General features: G+C 44.4%; 1 protein-coding gene across 1 annotated transcript in view; it reads right to left on the reverse strand.

Annotated features, from left to right (window-relative positions):
• Nucleotides 1-14,053: 14,053 nt before the first annotated feature.
• The window catches only part of LOC125463072 (prelamin-A/C-like), a 114,742-nt gene continuing 109,302 nt past the window's right edge, over nt 14,054-19,493 (reverse strand). Inside the window, exon 17 of the mRNA XM_048553743.2 lies at nt 14,054-14,822. Coding sequence (XP_048409700.2) covers nt 14,685-14,822 — 138 coding nt within the window. The 3' untranslated portion in view covers nt 14,054-14,684. The remainder of the gene's footprint in view (nt 14,823-19,493) is intronic.

Genomic DNA, 19,493 nt, shown 5'->3' on the forward strand with positions numbered 1-19,493 from the left:
TCCTTCCTATAATGTGGCGACAGAGCTGTAAGGATTAGGGCCTGCAAGCCATTGTAATTGCTTCTGATGAGCAGACTCGAGACAGCAAATGGTTCCCATTAGACCTAAACTGAGTAAGAGAACTCATAGGCCAGTATCTGCAAGAGTACACATCCTGGAAAGTCCACCTACATCTGGTTTAGAGCATTAAATTACTTGGCAACATCTAAATCAGAGCCGATCAAAACGAACCCTTAGAAGAGGTTTTGCAGTGGGGTTAAAATTGTTTCAGAGAGAGTAGGAACTGCCGATGCTGGAGAATCTGAGATAACACGGTGTGAAGCTGGATGAACACAGCAGGCCAAGCAGCATCAGAGGAGCAGGAAAGTTTGACGTTTTGGGTTGAGACCCTTCTTCAGAAAATTGACCCAAAACGTCAAACTTTCCTGCTCCTCTGATGCTGCTTGGCCTGCTGTGTTCATCCAGCTCTACACCGTGTTATCTCAGATTCTCCAGCATCGGCAGTTCCTACTATCTCTGTAACAATCAAAATGAACGTCTGGTTAGATGGTCGCCCAATTCTATTGGAGGTCAATACCAGTGCTGATACTGCAGTGATCATGGAATCAGCCTTTAACAAAATTCACTCTGGACTCCAACCCTCGAGTTGTGCAAATCTCAGCTCTACAGAGAGCCTGTACCAGGGAAGCCCTACAGATTAAAGGTACAATTTTGGTTCCAGTCTCTTATGAGAAGCAGCTGGTTCAGTTACCACTGACTGTAGGAAAAGGCTTGGGGCCAGGCCTGATGGGGGTGGAATTGGTTGAGAAAGTTTTATCTTGATTGGCTCAACATTTTTCGACTGGAAAATGGCTGCCTGAGTGAAGTCCTAATTAAATACTTGGAAGTCTTTCAGGAAGGCCTAGGGACTATCAGAAGAGCCAGGGCCACATTTCTCAGTGAGGAGGAAACAAGCCCACGATTCTGTAAGGCCCACCTAGTGCCATCGGCCTTACAGGGTAAGGTAGAGGCAGAAATCTAAAGGGTGGAAAGTGAAGGAATCATCAAAGCAGTCCTGTCTGCAAAATCAGCATCACAGGTCAGATGGATTGCGAAGCCCGATTGGTTAGTTTGCCTTTGTGAGGGTTTTAAACAAACACAGCTGGATAAATACCCAATCCTGTGTGCACAGGATTCATACACAAAGCTGTCATGGGGGCTGTCCTTCACAAAGCTGGGCATGGGCCGTATGTACTTGTGATTGTGGTTAGATGAGAATTCCTGGAAGTATGCTACAATTAATACCAGTAAGACATTTGGGGTATTGTCAGCCTGTGCCATTTTTTAGCAGACAATGGAAAGCATTTTACAGGTCTACCCCAGGTCACCATTCACCTAGATGACCAATAGAAGAAGACCATAGAAGAATGGGCATAGTCCTTAGACATTTCTCCCAGGTGGGAATTCGCTGTAGAATGGAAAAATGTGAGTCCCAGGCACCCCAAGTGACCTACTTCAGCTACAGAATTGACGAGACTGGAAGATAAAGTGAGGGCAATCAATGGTGCCGCAGCTCCCATGTCTGTACTGGAACTTAGGTCCTTCCTTGGGCTGGTGAACTATTACAGAAAGCTCATTCATAGCTTGGCCCCTATCCTGGCACCATTGCATTAACTCTCAAAAAAGGGTCAGTCTCAGAAACATTTGTGTAGCCAAGCCATAGTTTTCAGGGAAGTGAAGAAAGAGCTATCATCCTCTAAGGTGTTATTACACTGTGATCCCAAGCAAGGTTTAGTATCAACATGCAATGCCTCCCTATATGGCAATGGGGGGTGGGGGTGGGGTGGTGTTAGCTCAGAGGTGGCCCAATGAAGAGGAGAGCCCAATAATGTAGGCATCCAGGAGTTTGGCTAATGCAGAGTGTAAATATTCCCAGACAGAGAAAGGCGGTTTGGGGGTTATATTTGGAGTCAGGATTTTCCACCAATGCTTGTACAGACATAAATATGTAATAATAATGGATCACAAGCCCCTGCTAGGCCCATTTAAAGGGGACAAGGCAGTGCCGCCCATAGCTTCAGGCTGAATGCAGCAGTGGGCTCTCATTCTAAGTGTGTATCATTACATCGTCCGGGAAGCCAAGTCACAAATGCATTGAACCACCTCCCACTGGCAGATACACCACCAGTGGCACTGCCAATGGAAGAGGCCGTAATGGTTTTAAATTTTCTGGGCACACTTCCTCTCACCGCTGATAATACCAGACATTGGACACAGAAAGGTCTGGTCCTGGTAAAACTGAACCAGCTGGTGGTGACGAGAGAAACCAAAGGGCCATCACAATCCAAACTGAAACCTTGTTGGGCCCAGGGAAGCCAGATCGCCGTAGAGGGCAGCGTATTATCACGGGGAGCAAGAGAGATTGTCCCGAGCAAGGGTCACCACCAGATACTGGCTGAGCTCCACCAGCGTCAGCCAGGGGTTTCCAAAGTGAAGATGTTGGTGAGAGGTTATGTCTGGTGACCGGGACTGGATGTGTTGGTGGGTGGGTAGTGGGTGGGCAGGGACAAAAATTACCACCAGCAGCTCCCCCATTCATGGGAATGGAAGGGTAGATCCTGGACTCTGTTACAGGTTGACTTGTAGGTCCTTTCATGGGGGTCAATGTTCTTAGCTAATGTGTGCGCCCACTGTAAGTGGCTGGACGTGCACAGAGTTCATTTGTCAAACACAGGGATGATGATAGAAAAATTGTGAGCATTTTTTGCGATACACAGAATCCCGGAACTATTAGTCACAGATAATGGGCCATCGTTTACTGGCAGGGAATTTGAGTATTTCTTAAAGTTGAGTGGCATTCGACATATAAGGACAGCTCCATACCATCCATTATCCAATGGTCTGGAAGAAAGAGCAGTCATTACCTTGAAGGCAGGCTTAAAGAAACAGCTTACAGCTTGACTAGATTCCAAACTGTGCTGTATCCTGTTTGATTATAGGACCACCCCTCACGCAACTACAGGGATAGCTCCAGCTGAGTTGGTAATGGGGAACAGTCTCTGCGCCGGATTACACCTGATCTTTCCAGACCTGGGGGTGGGGATGGCGAGGGTGAAATGGCACCTGGAGTGCCAATGCCCGACACAAGTCTCTGCTAAGTGGGAGAGGCAGTTTACTTCAGGGGATGAAGTTTAGTGTTGGACCCACGCCAATGGCCCTGCTTGGGTAAGAGGCATGGGTCGATGCGAGGTCAGGTCCAGTGATGGCTAACATTCGGATAGGTGCAATGTTGCTGAACAAACATGTGCAGCTGCAAACTTGCAAACGGCGAAGGAGCAAAACATACTGGAATCCTTGACAACCGTTGCAGAGCCAGTGTGTTCTCCCTGCCCAGCTGCTGTTGAAAATCTGGGATGTACAGGACTGCATCGATACCTTTGCTGCCTAAAGAAGAGAATGAATTTCTTCTGAGCTGCTCTGAGTGCAAGAGCTGAGAACAGTGTATTACATTCTGCCTTATCAGAAGCAGACTTTTTGATTTAATTTGATTTATTATTGTCACATGTGTCTAAGTCTGGTGAAAGGTTTTGTTTTGTGTTCAGTAGAGGCAGATCATACCCGTACAAAGATCATCGAGTGATTGAACAGAGCGAATAATACAAAGTTACAGCTGCAGAGAAGGTGAACAAAGAGCTAGGTCAACATTAAGTTTGAAATTTGAGAGGTCCCATTCAGAAGTCTGATAACAGCTGGGAAGAAGCTGTTCTTGAATCTGTAGGTACATGTGTTTAAGCTTTTGATTCTTCTGCCTGACCAGAACAGGTTGGAAGAGATTATAACCAGGTTGGGATGGATCTTTGAATATATTAGTTGCCTTGCTGAGACATTGAGAAGTATAGATGGAGTCAATGGATGGAGGTTGGTTTGTGCGACAGATTGGGTTGTGGCTATAACTCTCTGTAGTTTCTTACGGTCCTGGGCAGAGCAGTTGCTGTACCAAACTATAGTACAAGGATACATAGGATGCTTTCTATGGTGCATCTATAAAAATTAGTTTGGGTCTTTATGGACATGCTGAATTTTCTTAGCTTCCTGAGGAAGTAGCATTGTTGATGTCCTTTCTTGTCCATCATGTCAACGTAGGTGGACCAGGGCAGATTGTCAGTGATCGTCACTCCCAGGAACTTGATGCTTTTGACCATTTCCACCACTGATACAGACAGGGGTGTGCCCTTCACTCTGCGTCCTAAAGTCAATCATCAACTGTCATTTTGCTGACATTGAGGGAGCCATTATTATCTTTACACCTAGGCCAGCAAGCCCTCCATATCTTTCCTGTATTTTGTTGCATCATTGTTTGACATCTGGTCTGTGGCAGCAGTAATGTCAGTGAATTTGTAGAGGGAGTTCAGACAAAATTTGGGCACACAATCATGAGTGGACAGGGAGTACAGTAAGGAGCAGAGTATACGGCCTTGCGGGGTGCCGGTGTTGAGGATTATCCTGGAGGATATGTTGTTGCCTAAACTCACTGGTTGTGGTTTCTGGGTCAGGAAGTCAAGGATCCAGCAGCAGAGGATGGAACAGAGACCCACATCTAAGAGTTTGGAGATTAGTTGGGTCAGAAATATAGTGTTGAAGGCAGAGCTGTAGTCAATGAGTAGGAGCCTCACATAGGTATCCTTGTTATCCAGATATTCCAGGGATGAGGGTACGGCCAGGGAGATGGTGTCTGCTGTGGACCTGTTGCGACAGTGGGCAAATTGCAAGGGATCAAGGCAGGCTGGGGGCCTGGAGTTGATGTGAGCCATAACTAACCTCTCGAAGGACTTTAGAATCAAGGATGTCAGAGCCAACGCACAGTGGTTATTGAGGCACGATGCATGAGTTTTCTTTGATACTGGGATAATGGCGGGGGCTTCTTGAAGCAGGTGGGGAATTCAGATAATAGTACGGGGAGTTTAAAGATTTCAGCAAATACTCCAGCTAACTGATCAGAGTTGGTGCATTCTGACCCGGTGCTAAAATGCCCCAGGAGAAGCTACCAAAAACAAGAACCAGCCTGGTCTCAGAGGGGGAGAGATGTAATGATTGTAACAAGATCGACCAGGTGGACCACATTGGAGTTCCCTGATTGGGGCTGTTAATCTAGTCCAATCAGAGAGCCCTGGCTGACAGGTGTTAACAGGAGTGTCATGGGTTCTGTTCACACTGAGGGCTGGCTCTGAAGGAGCTGGATCAGTGTTGAGGAATCTCCATATGTAAATAGAGGGGGCTTGGTGATGGGATAACAGCCTCTGTGGAGTTATTTCAGGTGTTGCAGTGTAACAGTCTGCCCTCAGTAGAAGACTGAACTTGTACATTCTTAGCGTTCTCAGGGAACCACCACACACAGGCCCCATCCCTGCAGCCTGCACAGTGCACAGCTGGCCCTTGCTCAGCTCTTCCATCCAGCCATGCTTGGTTGGGAAGCCTCTTGTGTCTGGGAGAGTTCACTTGACTGTAGCTCCTTAGGTCTCCCAGCAGCATCTCTGTCTGAGAGTGCCTGGCAGAGATGGTGGTAGTCCAGTCATTAACGTCACTGAATTGATAATCCAGTGCCTCAGATTAATGCTCCAGTCCTGTGAATTCAAATCCCACCAGGGTGGGAGGCAGAATTTTAATTCGGTAAATATCATGGAATTTTAAAAAACACTGGCCTAGGGATGATCCATCTCGATTGCCGGAAAAACACAACTGTCCTTTATGGAAGGAAACTGCCATCATTACCTGGTCTGGGCCACGTGGGACTCCAGACCCACAACAATGCGGTTGACTCTTAACTGCCCTCTGGGCAATTAGGGATGGGCATTAAATGCCAGTTCAGCCAGTGATGCCAATATCCCATGCACAAATTAATTTAAAAAAAATGGGGGTGTGGGCAGAGGGAGTCTTCCCAGGTGTCTTCTCTACTCTTGTGATTGCTGCTGTTTCTGAAATCCAAGACAAGATTTGGACAGGACTGTGTGACCTGCGGCCCCTTGCATGAGAAACAGTCGCCCGGAGGGCTGGATTCTTCATCCTGCCTGCCCTCTCTGTTCAGGTGGGGAACCTGGAGATGGGATGCTCTGGGTCAACAGGGTTCCTGACTCACAAATGGTCTGGAACCAAACGGTAGGGGCTATTCCTAAAATTCTGCTCCCAGAATGGGCAGGCCGAAAGGTTGGCCGAAGCAAATTCAATAGGACCTTTCAACTGTACACCTGATAAGTGGCAAAAGGGAAAATATTTGCAGGGCTAGGCAGAGGAATGCTGTCACAGACACATGGGATGAAGGTAGTCCTTCTATATTGCATGTTCAACTCGTCTGTCACAAAATGTTTTGGGATTTGCTTAGATGCTGGAAAGTGGTGTTAAAAAGGTAATGTTTTCATTCTTCAATCTCCATTCACTCCGGGGAAAGTGACTTTCAATCTCATGCCAGCGTTTCGACAGCAGATCGCCTAAAGAGTTCCCAAGGAAACTCTACCCCAGGTTTTCGGAAGTGCAGGAATTAAGTTCAGAGGCATTAGCCATACCTGCAGATCGGCGAGGAGCTTGGTAGTATTTCGTAAGCACATAACCGGTCTCCAAGGATACGCGAGAGCAAGTTGAGTCACATACCAATGTAAACAATCATTGTTGGTTCTCGGCTGTTGCAATTGAAAGAAAAAACAATGACATATGCTGACGCGTTTTCAAATTTTATTCACGTTGTATAGCAATATCATGCCGGAATAGTTAAACTGGAAAGATGAGCTCACAAAGTAAACACTGAATATACTATTCTGTTCGTCCATTTAAAATGAAAAGACCACATTTCTGCCCCAGGTTTGGACCTGTTCAGTAATAAGTCTGTATAGATGGCGATCTGTGCGGAATGTTGACTTGTACCTCATACAACTGCGGGAGGAAAGTATCTCCTCCAAAATTTATGTGTATGGGCGGCATTCTTTCGTTGGCCACGAGGTGGAGTTCCTTCACCGAATTAAGCCCGGGGGAAGGGACAGGGACCAGACCAATGTTGTCCGACGTCAATCGGGTTGCGGCAGAGGCTGCAGTTTGCATCTTTGACACAGAGAAAAGGTCGTAATAGATAAAAGTAGGTGAGATACAATAAAATGTGCCTCAACCATGTGGTATGATTTCTGCATTCTGAATTTACAGACCAGTACAGAAGGGATTTTTATTTTTAGTTAATCAGCAGAGAACACTTTTAGGACAAAACGATGGATATACTTACCTACCCAGTGTTAGCAGTCAAGGCAGAATGGTCTGGGTTCCCCAAGGCTTGAGTACATGACTGGGGCCAACACTTGGATGAGGGAACCCTACGCTGTCAGAAGTGCTGTCATTCAGATGGAGCTATGAATTGTGGTGCTGTCGGCTGTGTATTGGAGGAAGAGGAGAATTTGCCTTGTCACCTTAGCCATAGTTATCACTGAGCAATGCCGATTAGATATTGCATTGCCTGTGGACCCGTGAGAATTGGTAATTGTGTACATTGGAACGTTACAGACAGTTCCCAATGTACGAACACCTAATTTACAAACGCATGCACTTAGATCCCATACAAGGATGTATTAATGTTAATTTTAAAGATTCCTACATGCAAACTTTTGCTTATTCTTCCAAACACCTATTTATTATTGTCGACTTACCAACATACTTGAGAGCAGAACTCATTCGCAATCTGGGGACTGCCTGCACTTGAAAAGACTGTGAATATTTAGGCTGTCCCAAGGCATGTTTTTTGTCCTTTCATTGAACATGGGCATCACCTGCAAGCCAGCCTTTGTTGCCCATCCCTGATTGACCTGCTATAGGCCATTTCCGATTCGTAGAGTCCTACAGCACGGAAACAGACTCTTCTGTTCATCCAGCCCATGTGGACCATAATCCCAAACTAAACTAGTCCCACCTGCCTGCTCCTGGCCCACATCCCTCCAAACATTTCTTATTCATGTACTTATCCAAATGTCTGTTAAATGTTGTAACTATACCTGTATCCACCACTTCCTCTGGGAGTTCATTCCTTGCACAAACCATGCTCTGAGTGAAAAAAAATGCCCACGTCTTTTTTAAATTATTGTCCTCTTGCCTTAAAATATGCCTCTTTATCTTGAAATCTCTACTATGCCCGTCATAATTTTATAAATCCCTATAAGGCCACCCTTTAACCTCCTACGCTCCAGTGGAAAAAAATCCCAACCTATCCAACCTCTCCTTACAATTCTGGTAAATCTCTTCTAAACCCTCACCAGCTTATTAATATTCTTCCTATAATGGCGCAACCAGAACTGGACACAGTACTCCAGAAGCAGCCTTACCAATGTCCTGTACAATCTCAAGAAGTTCTAACTCCAATAACTCAAAGGTCTGTTTAGTTAAAAGTTTGAATCTGTACATAAGCCAGACCAGGTAAGATGAGCAGATTTCCTTCCCCAAACAGCATTAGCGAACTAGATGAGTTTTTCCATACATTGTACAATTACAACAGTAGTTTTCATGATCACAATGAGACTAGCTTTGAATTCCAGTTATTTATTAATTGAATTTAAATTCCACCATTTACCACCATGGGATTTGAAGTAATGTCCCAAAAGCATTGGCCTGGACTCCTGGAAATGAAGCATGATAATTAAAGTATTTAAACAACACCTTGCACAATGGTCTGCAGCACATCTAGTGCTACCTAAGTGAATGTTCATTGTTTCTATCCATTTATTCATTTTTATTTCTTTTTGTCTCATAGTTATTGTTTCAGTTGGACAGTGTCTATTTATCGTGCTTGCTTTTATTGGTTGGGGAATTGAGTACAAGAGTCAGGATGTCATGTCGTAGCTGTATGAGACTTTGGTTAGGCCACACTTAGAGTACTGTGTTCTCTTCTGGTCATCACATTACAGGAAGGATGTGGTGGCTTTGGAGAGGATGCAGAAGAGGTTTATCAGGATGCTGCATGGATTAGAGGGGTATGAGCTATAAGGAGAGGCTAGAAAAACTCGGGTTGTTTTCTCTGGAGCGGCGCAGGCTGAGGGGAGACTTGACAGAAGTCTATAAAATTATGAGATGCACTGATAGGGTTGACAATCAGTATCTGTTTCCTGGAGTTGAAATTTCTAACACTAGGTGTCATGCATTTAAGGTGAGAGGTTGAAAGTTCAAAGGAGATGTGAGGGGCAAGTTTTTTACACAATGGAAGGAGTCTGAACCGGTGGTGGTGAAGGTAGATATAGTATGGGCATTTGAGGAGCTTTTAGATAAGTACATGAATATTCTCGGAATAGAGGGATATGGACCAAGGGCAGGCAGAAGAGGCAGGTTTAATTTGGCATCATCTACATCAACAGAACTGAGGTTGAGAGAGTGAAGAGCATCGAGTTCATCGAAGTGATGATAAACAATGACCTGTCCTAGACTTTCCATGTAAATGTGACAGTCAAGAAGGCACAACAATGCTTCTACTTCCATAGGCGGCTCAGGAAATTTGGCATGTACATAGGACCCTCACCGACTTCTGCAGATGCACCATTGAAAGCATCCTGTCCGGGTGCATAACGGCCTGGTCTGGCAACTGCTCTGCCCAGGCCACAAGAAACTGCAGAAGGTGGTGTGCACAGCCCAGACCATTACAGAAGCCAACCTGCCATCCATGGGCTCTATTTACATGGCTCACTGCCCCAGAAAGGAGGCCACTATCATCAAAGATCCATCCCACCCTGGTAATGATCTCCTACAGCCTCTTCCACCGGGTAGAAGATGCAGAAATCTGAACGCGCACACAAGCAGGTCCAGGAGCAGCTTCTTCCCAGCCATTCTCAGACTGTTGAATGGACTCTAGTCTCAAATAATGTAACCTGCAATGTAACCTCTGTGCCTCTAAGTTTTTTGATCTGTACATCCTTTGTTTACTGTGATCTGTTACTCATAAACAAAGCTTCTCACTGTATTTCAGTACACGTGACAATAAAATCAAAATCAGACATGTATGGCACAACATCGTGGGCTGAAGAGCTTGATCCTGTGCTGTACTGTTCTATGTTCTATCTCCATTTAACAGAATGAGTCTGATCTGAATAGTAAGTTGCGTCAAAGGTTTTATTCTTCAGCCCATAACAAATGCAATAAGTTTACCTTTCTAGTGTTTTATACTAGACTATGTAGCATTTTTCAGATTCACACAAATATGTCATGGCCTGAATTTTCCCACTGTCACTTGCTCAGTGCTGTTAGCTCAGTGAAAATATGTAAATATTACTGTTAAATTGATGCATTTGGAATTTAGGGGTGAGAGACTTAAGTCATGTGAGCATGTGATTTATATTTACAAATTGATTTCCCCCGTACTTTTCAGAAATGTACTTGGATTTCCAAATTTCCTACTGTTGAGAATGATTCCTCAGAGCATTATTGAGGAGCACTGCTCAGTTCAGATACTTGAATCCAATGCCCTATCTGTCCTCACAGTTAATTGCAAAAGATTCACAGTAATCACTTGAAGAACAATGAGCTTCTCCCTGGCGTTCTGGCCAACATTCATACCACATGTGAATTGCTGATGTGCCCTGCAATGCCAGTCTCTGCCTCCAGAGTGCACTGTCAGTGAATAGTGAAAGTGCCAGGATAGTCACGATGCCAAAGTCCATGGGTCAGGAATGTCTGTGGATGATGCCCAAGGATTGTGCCCTGGGCTGCCGTTTGGTCATAGGCAATATGGTAGCTCAGCAGTTAGCACTGCCGCCTCACAGCACTAAGAATCCCAGTTTGACCCCAGCCTTGGGTGACTGCCTGTGTGGAGTTGCAGACACGTTCTGTCCCTGTCTGTGTGGGTTTCCTCTGGGTGTTGCAGGTTCTTCCCATTGTCCAAAGATGTGCAGGTTAGGTGGATTCAACATACTAAATTGTCCTGTAGTGTTAACATGGGTCTTGATGGGATGCTCTTTGGAGGGTTGCTGGTCTGAATGGTCTTGCCCTGCACTGTGGGGATTCTGTGATTTTATGAAGGTGGCTCAAGCCAAATCCACCAGGTAGTTTCCTTCTCTAGCTTTCCCACAGTCTAATTTGTTTGGTAAAACCTCAATATTACGCTTTTGAGTTGTGTTAACAAGGGGTTTTACAATCAATAATGACTATCAATCCCTGCTCCCAGGTGAGAATCTCATCCCGTCACTTATGAAAAGCAGAAAAGGTGGAGTAAGAGGATCCTGATGTTGAGACGGGCTTTGCTGTACTTGTCACCTATTCTATCACACACCTCACTGTAACCCATGTCAGTTAGACTCCTGTACATTTTTGTCTTGTTCTGCAATGAGCTGGAAAACACTACTGAGACATCCTGAGGTTTTGCAAAGGTGTGAGACTCCAATTGCCCATCACAGCACCCCATGAGTTAAAAGAACTTTCATTTGTACTGAACAGGAGTGCTTAAATAAAGTTTAGTAAAAAGGCAAAGTTGAGATGTTGAAGGAAAGTGTAAAGGATGCTGTTTCAGTGATAAAGTAATTGAAGAGCTTAAAGGAACTACATAACCATGATAGCTGGATATACAGTAAGTGTACTTTCTTTGTTGTGTGTTTACCTGAAGTTTAACTTTCCTCTTTTCCTGTATTGTGCTTTAACATAACTCTGCCTGGAATGTAGAGACTAAAAATAGACTTGGTGTAAGAGTTTTGAGTGAGCAACTATTTATTGTAGTCATGCTGGAATTGAGAAACATGACAGATGAGGCTCTGTAAGTGAATCATGAACTTAGTGATCGTGAATCAGCTAATGGAATAGTGTGGTCTGATTTGACTGAATGTTCATGTTGGATTGTGTAACATGGGTTTGTAAAGAGATTGCATTCTGTTGTTGCTCACAGCTGTATAATCCTGTGTTCGAAAAAGGAAAGCAACTTAGAACAGGACAAGGATGAGTTCTTTACATGATAATGAAATAGATACAAACCTTATTAAGCACAGACTGCTTCTGTATCACTCTGTTAACCATTGCTTCAGTAATTGAACAAGTATTTATTAAACCAGTGAATGGCACTAAGAATGGTTGTATTCGTTATGTACTGCAAGACTATGAAAGTACCACACTGTTTTTAAAAGGACATCTTTTTATTCAGATCAAACATAAAGCAAACATCTTCAGTGACATTCAACATGTAGCAAAAAGCACAGACCAATCTAAAAAAAACTGACACTTGTTACTCCCACTGTCACACTTGTACCCTGATTGTCTCACTGTAATGACTGAAGGACAGTACAGCAGAACAGATTTCCGAGACATAGCAAGCTGCCCTATGTCCAGCCAGAAAGGAGGGAGTCCCAGAATTCCAGCTCACACTAAAAGTTATGAGCTGTTCTGTCAGGGCCCAAAACTCTAAAAGAACTGAATTTCTAACTAGGGTTTATTAGCCTTCCTGTTGGAGCTGTGACATCACACTTCTCCAAACCTGACTGCTCTCTTAAAAAAAAGACTGAAAGATCTGCAGATGCTGTAAATCAAGAACAAAAACAGAAATTGCTGGAAAAGCTCAACGTGTCTGGCAGCATCTGTGAAGAAAAGTCAGAGTTAACTTTTTGGGTGGTCACCGGACCTGAAACGTTAACTTTGATTTTTCCTTCACAGACGCTGCCGGACCTGCTGAGCTTTTCCAGCAACTTCTGTTTTTGTTCCTGGTTACTTTCTACATGTTCCTGGAAGAACAGAAGCCGAACTCTAGAAGCAGGAAGGAGCACCTTTTTGTTTTGGAACTTCTTTACATTCCTGCAACCAAAGATCTTGCTTCATACACCCAGCAAGAAAAAGATCAAAATCTCTTTGGTGAAGGCAGTGATTCCTATCATTCGAATGCAGTTCATCTAATTCCTGAAAAGAGCTGTGGGCCTTGTTTTGTCAGAATAAACCATGACTGGAAAAATCAAAATCCAGTCTCTAAACTGATCATTTCAAGACAAATTATAATGAAATGGTTGACATAGAAACATAGAGCAGAGAAGCAGAAGTAGGCCATCCAGCCCTTCAAGCCTGCTCCACCATTTAACATAATCCTGGTTGATTGTCCCATTCAGTCCCCTCTTTCAGCTTTCTCCCTCATACCCTTTTACACCATTAGCCTTAAGAACTATATCTAACTCCTTCTCAAAAACATTCAATGTTTTGACCTCAACTGCTTTCTGTAGTCATGAATTCTACAGGGTCACCATTCTGCCAATGAAGAAATTTGTCCTCATCTCAGTCCTAAATGTATCTTTGGACTGATACCCCACCTCCCAGCCATCAGGAACATCCATGTTTCCTCCTTCCAGTTCTGTTTGATGGTCATAGGTCTCTATGAGGTCCCTCTCATGTTTGACGTTCTTTGGTGTAGCGGTGATGGGGATGCACCACACTAAGGTTCACAGATTCAGCTGGTAGCCAGTCTATAGAGCTACTTGTATGGTGGGTTGGCAGCTGTTCTGCCCTCCTGACAAGGAACCGCACATTGGGAACGTTTAAAGCTGGAATTATTTATAGAAATGAGACTTCTGTGATTTACTTAGGAACCATTTTCAGTCATTGAATGATCCCACTTTCTGAAGTGCTGAACTAACCCTTTACAATGTAGTCTACATCTACAGGAAAGGCAGCCAACCCTTCACCCATACCCTGAAGATCGACCTAGAACTAGCAAGCTCCTCTTTACTATGACTTTTAATGACAAAACCTCTTTTTCCTGTCTCCTGCCCTGCTCCACAAGCTACCAATTCACCACCCATCCATGTCGGCTGAAGATTTCCCCTCTCCTCCTTCCCGGGCCAAACCGCTAACCCTAGTGACACACCCCCTTCCCTCCACAACCAAAACCAGTCAGCTACAACTTCAGAGATAACACAGTGTGAAGCTGGATGAACACAGCAGGCCAAGCAGCATCAGAGCAGCAGGAAAGCCTGACGTTTCAGGTCGAGACCCTTCTTCAGAAAAATGTGAAGAAATTCTGAAGAAGGGTCTCAACCTGAAACGTCAAACTTTCCTGCTTCTCTGATGTTGCTTGGCCTGCTGTGTTCATCCAGCTTCACACTGTGTTATCTCAGATTCTCCGGCATCGGCAGTTCCTACTATCTCGCCAGCTACAACTTCATCGAGTTACTGTTTCTGAATCACCTCCCTCCAACAGCTGTCAATTCTCAATCTAGGCTACCAACTCCCTCCCCCTATTGTTGGCCATTATTAATTTCCCGCTGCCTATATCTGATGCTATCATTTAAAAACAGTGGAAATGAAGTGAGATGTAGTGTGGGCGCTGATCCAACGGCAACCTCACCAGTCCACAGGGCAAATGTATCCCACAATTCCACAAGTAACAACCCAGCAACAGGAACTCCTGAATGTCTAGGCTATTGGGTACCTCACTCGCTGATAAGCCAGCCATAGACTCAGGCATGACCTTCCAGTTCCAAATCAGGTCATTACTGAGGGGTGTTTCCTGTTCAGTCCCTTCTGCAAACTGTAATTATCATTTAAACACCGCACACTCCAGTATTAGCAGGAGGACCTGCCCAGATCCTCTGCACTCAGATTCCAAACATCAATTTGTCACATTAAAAAAAATACATTTCACACTCCTTGTTGGTTTCAAGCTATTCTTCAAGTTTCAAACACACAGACTGACAGAGGGTGCTAATTCCAAGAAAGCGATATTGCTGAAATTCATTTTAAAGGTTAGAGAGGGCTGTGGGACCCAGTGGGCCCTGTTTAGGGACGATGATATTGCTAGAAGCCTTGGCATAAAACAGTTGCAAAGGTGAGGCAGATGGAGATGGATTCATGCACAGCACACCTCGATGATAAGGCTGAAAAACAACAAGACACCATTACATAGAATTGCCAGCCCAAATGCTCTCTGCTGCTGTTTAATGCTGTACATAAACCTATTCCAACTTACTTTGTCACACCCCATCATCATATTGTTCAGTTCCTTCCCCTTTCATCCACTTGTCTGGACACCATTTAAATAGAAGCAGTCTATTAAATAGTCCTCAATATATTCAATGACCCAGCATCCACAGCTCCCTGGGTACATGCAATTCCAAAAATGAATGCCCCCTGTGAGAGAGAAGCTATTTCTCCTCATTTCCGTATTAAATTTGAAACTGTGCAACTTTTTCTACATTCTCCCACCAGAGGAAACTTCTTCTCAGTTTAAACCTCCTCAATGCCTTTTATGTACCTCTCATTCTTCCAAAGTACAATACATAGTCTAGGCACAACCCGCTTTGTGTTCCTGATCAGATGGCTCCTTTGCCAACAATCAACATCATGAAGCTTCTCTGAACTGTAATGTAAATATGTCCATCCTTAAAAAAGGAAACTGAAACTGTACTCATTACTCTATGTGTTGTCCCATCAATGTCCTGCACAGTTGTAGCCAGACTTTGTTACTTTTATAGTCCAAACCCCTAGTAATAAAGGCTAACATTACTTTTTACTTCCTAATTAGTCACCGTGCCTGAATGCTAATTTCTTCAGATTTGTGTCAGGGGTTACCCAGGTTCATCTGTATTGCAGCATTCTGAAGTCTCTCTGTTTAAATAATACCCAGCCTCCTTCTCAAAATTTGCTTTCCCATCACTTTTGGCATCACAAAACAAATTTGAGTACATTATATTTAGCCCGTTCATCCAACTCATTCTTATAAATTGTATAAATGTTGAGGCTACATACATTAGGCACCTGTCAGATCTAAGAATTCTGTGGTGAGCAAGTGACCTGACTTGCCACAAACTATCCACCATCTCCAAGAGAAGTGTGATAGAATCTTTTCCATTTGCCTGAAAGGGTGCATCTCCAGCAAAGCCATCCAGGACAAAGACATTTCGGATCTGAAGTGTCTCGACCTGAAACGTCAGCTTTCCTGCTCCTCTGGTGCTGCCTGGCCTGCTGTGTTCCTCCAGCTACACACTGTGTTGTCTCTGACTCCAACACCGGCAGTTCTTGCTATCTCAGGACAAAGACCGATCAGCGCTCCATCAACAACTTTCAACATTTACTCCTTCGATCATTGATGCTCTGGAGCAGCAGTATGTACCTTCTACAAGCTATACTACAGCAACTTGCCAATCCCCCTCCTACAGCACCTTCCAAACTCTACCATTTAGAAGGAGAAGGGGAGCAGATACATGGGTACACCTACAGGTAAGTCACACTCATCCCAGCTCAAAAGTACATCTCTGTTCCTTCACTGTCACAGGGACCAAATCATGGAAAACTCCCGCCTTAACTTCCCCGCTATGAACTGCAGCAAATCTGAAGGCCACTCACCACCACCTTCTCCAGGCCAATTAACGTGGGCTGTAGGTGCTCACCTCAGCCAGTGAGAGACACACACTGTAAACTAATTAAAGTACTTTGAGGTTGTGAAAGGTGCTATGGAAATGCAAATGCTTTTTCTTTCTAAATTTGGAGAATTACCGATGATTGAAGAACGCATTTAATACATCTTTTCTTGCTTTTGAAAAATCCCAGCCTCGCAGAAATTCATACAAGGAAACATAATAACATGTGACTAGCATTGCCCAGTGGATGTTAAAATGAGTATCAGATGTTCCGGTGCTATAAGGGTAAGTGGAGCTGCGTTTTTCCACCTGATCATGTGTTTCATGGTGCCACTTTGTTATAGGAAGCCTGGGTTAGAATCTGTTGGGGATTGGTTTTTAATTCATTACCTGGTTGTCAAACTGATAAAGATCAACCACACTCTATCAACTATTACTGAACATCTGAACATAGGGACGGCTCAGCGGTTAGCACGACTGCCTCACAGCACCAGGGACCCAGGTTTGATTCCACCCTCGGGTGCCTGTCTGTGCGGACTGTGCACGTTCTGCCTGTGTCTGTGTGGTTTTCCTCCAGGTGTCCCAGTTTCCTCCCACAGCCGAAAGGTGTGTAGGTTAGGTGGATTAGCCATGGGAAATGCAGGGTTACAGTAATAGTGTAGGGGGTTGGGTCTAGGTGGGCTGCTCTTCGGGGGATTGGTGTGGACTCAATGGGCCGAATGGCCTGCTTCCACACTGTAGGGATTCTATGATTCTACAGTAGCTGCTGTTCTGCAGAACAGAAACAAAAATTGGGATAGGTTCTACAAGGGCCAATGATTGCGCTGTCACTCATACAACCTAATGATGGGAGCTATTCCGTAACAGGTTAGTTGGCAGCTTATTGGTTGATTTCTGTGTTTGTGAGCCTTTTCAATGGCATTGTCATCACTGGGTTCCACCCATCATCACCAGTGACCAGAAACTGAACTAGCCAAATAGGCTCACTCATAAATATCAGAGATGGAAAGAACTACCGATGCTGGAGCCAGACGTATCACAGTGTGGAATTGGAGGAACACAACAGCTCAGGCAGTTTAATAAAATTAAACTAATTTCTATTGGATTGCTCCTTATCCATACTTGAATTTCACTCGATAGAATGACAATATTGGCAGATCACATTGGTGTTTTGTAATTTGTTGGACTGGAAGGATAATAAAAAGCTGATTGTCTGTTGAGATGAGAGAGAGAGAGCGCTCGGGGTGCGTGTGTGTGTGTGTGTGTGTGTGTGTGTGTGTGTGTGTGTGTGTGTGTGTGTGTGTGTGTGTGTGTCTGTGTGTAAGGATTTTAAGAGGGCATATGGAAAAGGTTGGATATCGGTTTTCTGTGTTTTGGCGAAAACAAACCTCAGCAAGTGGTTTTTCAATCAGCATGAGTGTACAATCATGGGACATCAATCACATTGTGAAAAGGATATTGCATTTCTTTTCCAGCTGACAAATTTTCTAGGTGGCCCCCTGCTATGCAGGAGAAAGTGCAGGAAGGGTAAGGGAATATAAAAAGGGAAAGCTTTAGGAACTAACAAGAGTGCAGGAGAAACCAGATCAACAGGCGCATCCTCATTGGAAACTACTGACATCTGAACACGCGATTAAAGCACAAATAATGAAACCGTGCACCGTAAATTATAATCCTTTGGCTTTAGATTGCCAATTTATAAATCTACAAAGACCGGGAGAAAGAGGAACAGGAGTAGACCATTCAGCTCCTGCTCCATCTTTCAACAGGATCATGGCTGATCCAACATTCCTCACATCCACTTTCCTGCCCTTTCCCCGTAACCCTCAACTCCCCTAATGAACAAGAATTTATCTCAGTCTTAAATATACACAAGGATTCTACCCCCACAGCTCGGTCTGTGGCAAGGAGTTCCAGAGACTCACAACCCTCTGAGAAAAGAAATTCCTCCTCATCTCAGTCTTAAATGGGTGACTTCTTATTCTGAGATGATGCTGTCTGGTCCTAGACTGTCCCACAAGGAGAGAAAAAAACCTTTCTGCACTGAACCTGTCAAGTTCCCTAACAATGTTTTATGTTTCCAAAAAGTCACCTCTCATTCTTCCAATGAGTACCGGCCCAATCTTCTCTACTTCTCCTCATAAGATAGTCCCTCCATATCTGGATCAGTAGTGAACCTTCTCTGGATTGCCTCCAGGGATGGTATACCTATCCTTAGATAAGGATTCAAAATTGTGGTCAGACTAGTGCCTTGTATAGTTTTAGGAAAACCTCCCTACTTTCAAACTCCATTCCCTTTGTAATAAAGGCCAAATTCTTTCTTTCTCAATCCTTGAAAAAATCATTGATTGAACAGCTACGCAACCAGTTGCATTGTTTGCTAAAGCACCAGATGCCTCAATGCCCTCAGCTACCAACAGCTTGCACTTCAAGCAAAGGACAGTTCAATTGTGAATATTTGAGCTAAAGAGTTTGGGAGGAAGTCTGAGTAAAGACCTCAGTGGATGTCTCTCCCACTGCAACCCTGTGGTCCCCACCCCTCCTCTCTATATTTATTTGAGCTCCCCTTCCCCTCCCCATTTCTAAAGAAGGGGTCCAACTCAAAACATTAACTTTCCTGCTCTCCTGATGCTGCTTTGGCCTGCTGTGTTCCTCCAGCTCCACTCTGTGTTATCTCTGACTCCAGCATCTTCAGTTTATGCTATTGGGGAGCTGTCTAGCTTGTTCAGAGTTATATTTAAGTAAATAGCAAGTCAGGGATGGCAAGTATAACTAGCATAATTTGCATCCCCGTTGCCCTAGGGTGTAGTGCGAAAACCCATCAATGTGTGACTAAAATCCTGCCTAACCCACCATCAACCATCATTGCTGAGCAATGACTCACCAATGTGACAGTGCCCCATATTGTTAGCTGGCCTGTGTCTACATAAATTTGAAAAGCTATTTTTAACAAAAAGGGGCAGCATGGTGTCTCAGTGGTTAGCACTGTTATCTCACAACACCAGAGACCTGGGTTCAATTCCACCCTCAGGTGACTGTTGATGCACATTCTCCCTGTATCTAAGGGTGGCACATGGTGGCTCAGCAGTTAGCACTGCAGCCTCACAGCACCAGGGACCTGGGTTCGATTCCAGCCTCAGGTAACTGTCTGTGTGGAGTTCGCACATTCTCCCCGTGTCTGCGTGGGTT

The sequence above is a fragment of the Stegostoma tigrinum genome, chromosome 25 (genome assembly GCF_030684315.1).
Source record: "Stegostoma tigrinum isolate sSteTig4 chromosome 25, sSteTig4.hap1, whole genome shotgun sequence".
In the NCBI taxonomy this organism is placed as follows: Eukaryota; Metazoa; Chordata; class Chondrichthyes; order Orectolobiformes; family Stegostomatidae; genus Stegostoma; species Stegostoma tigrinum.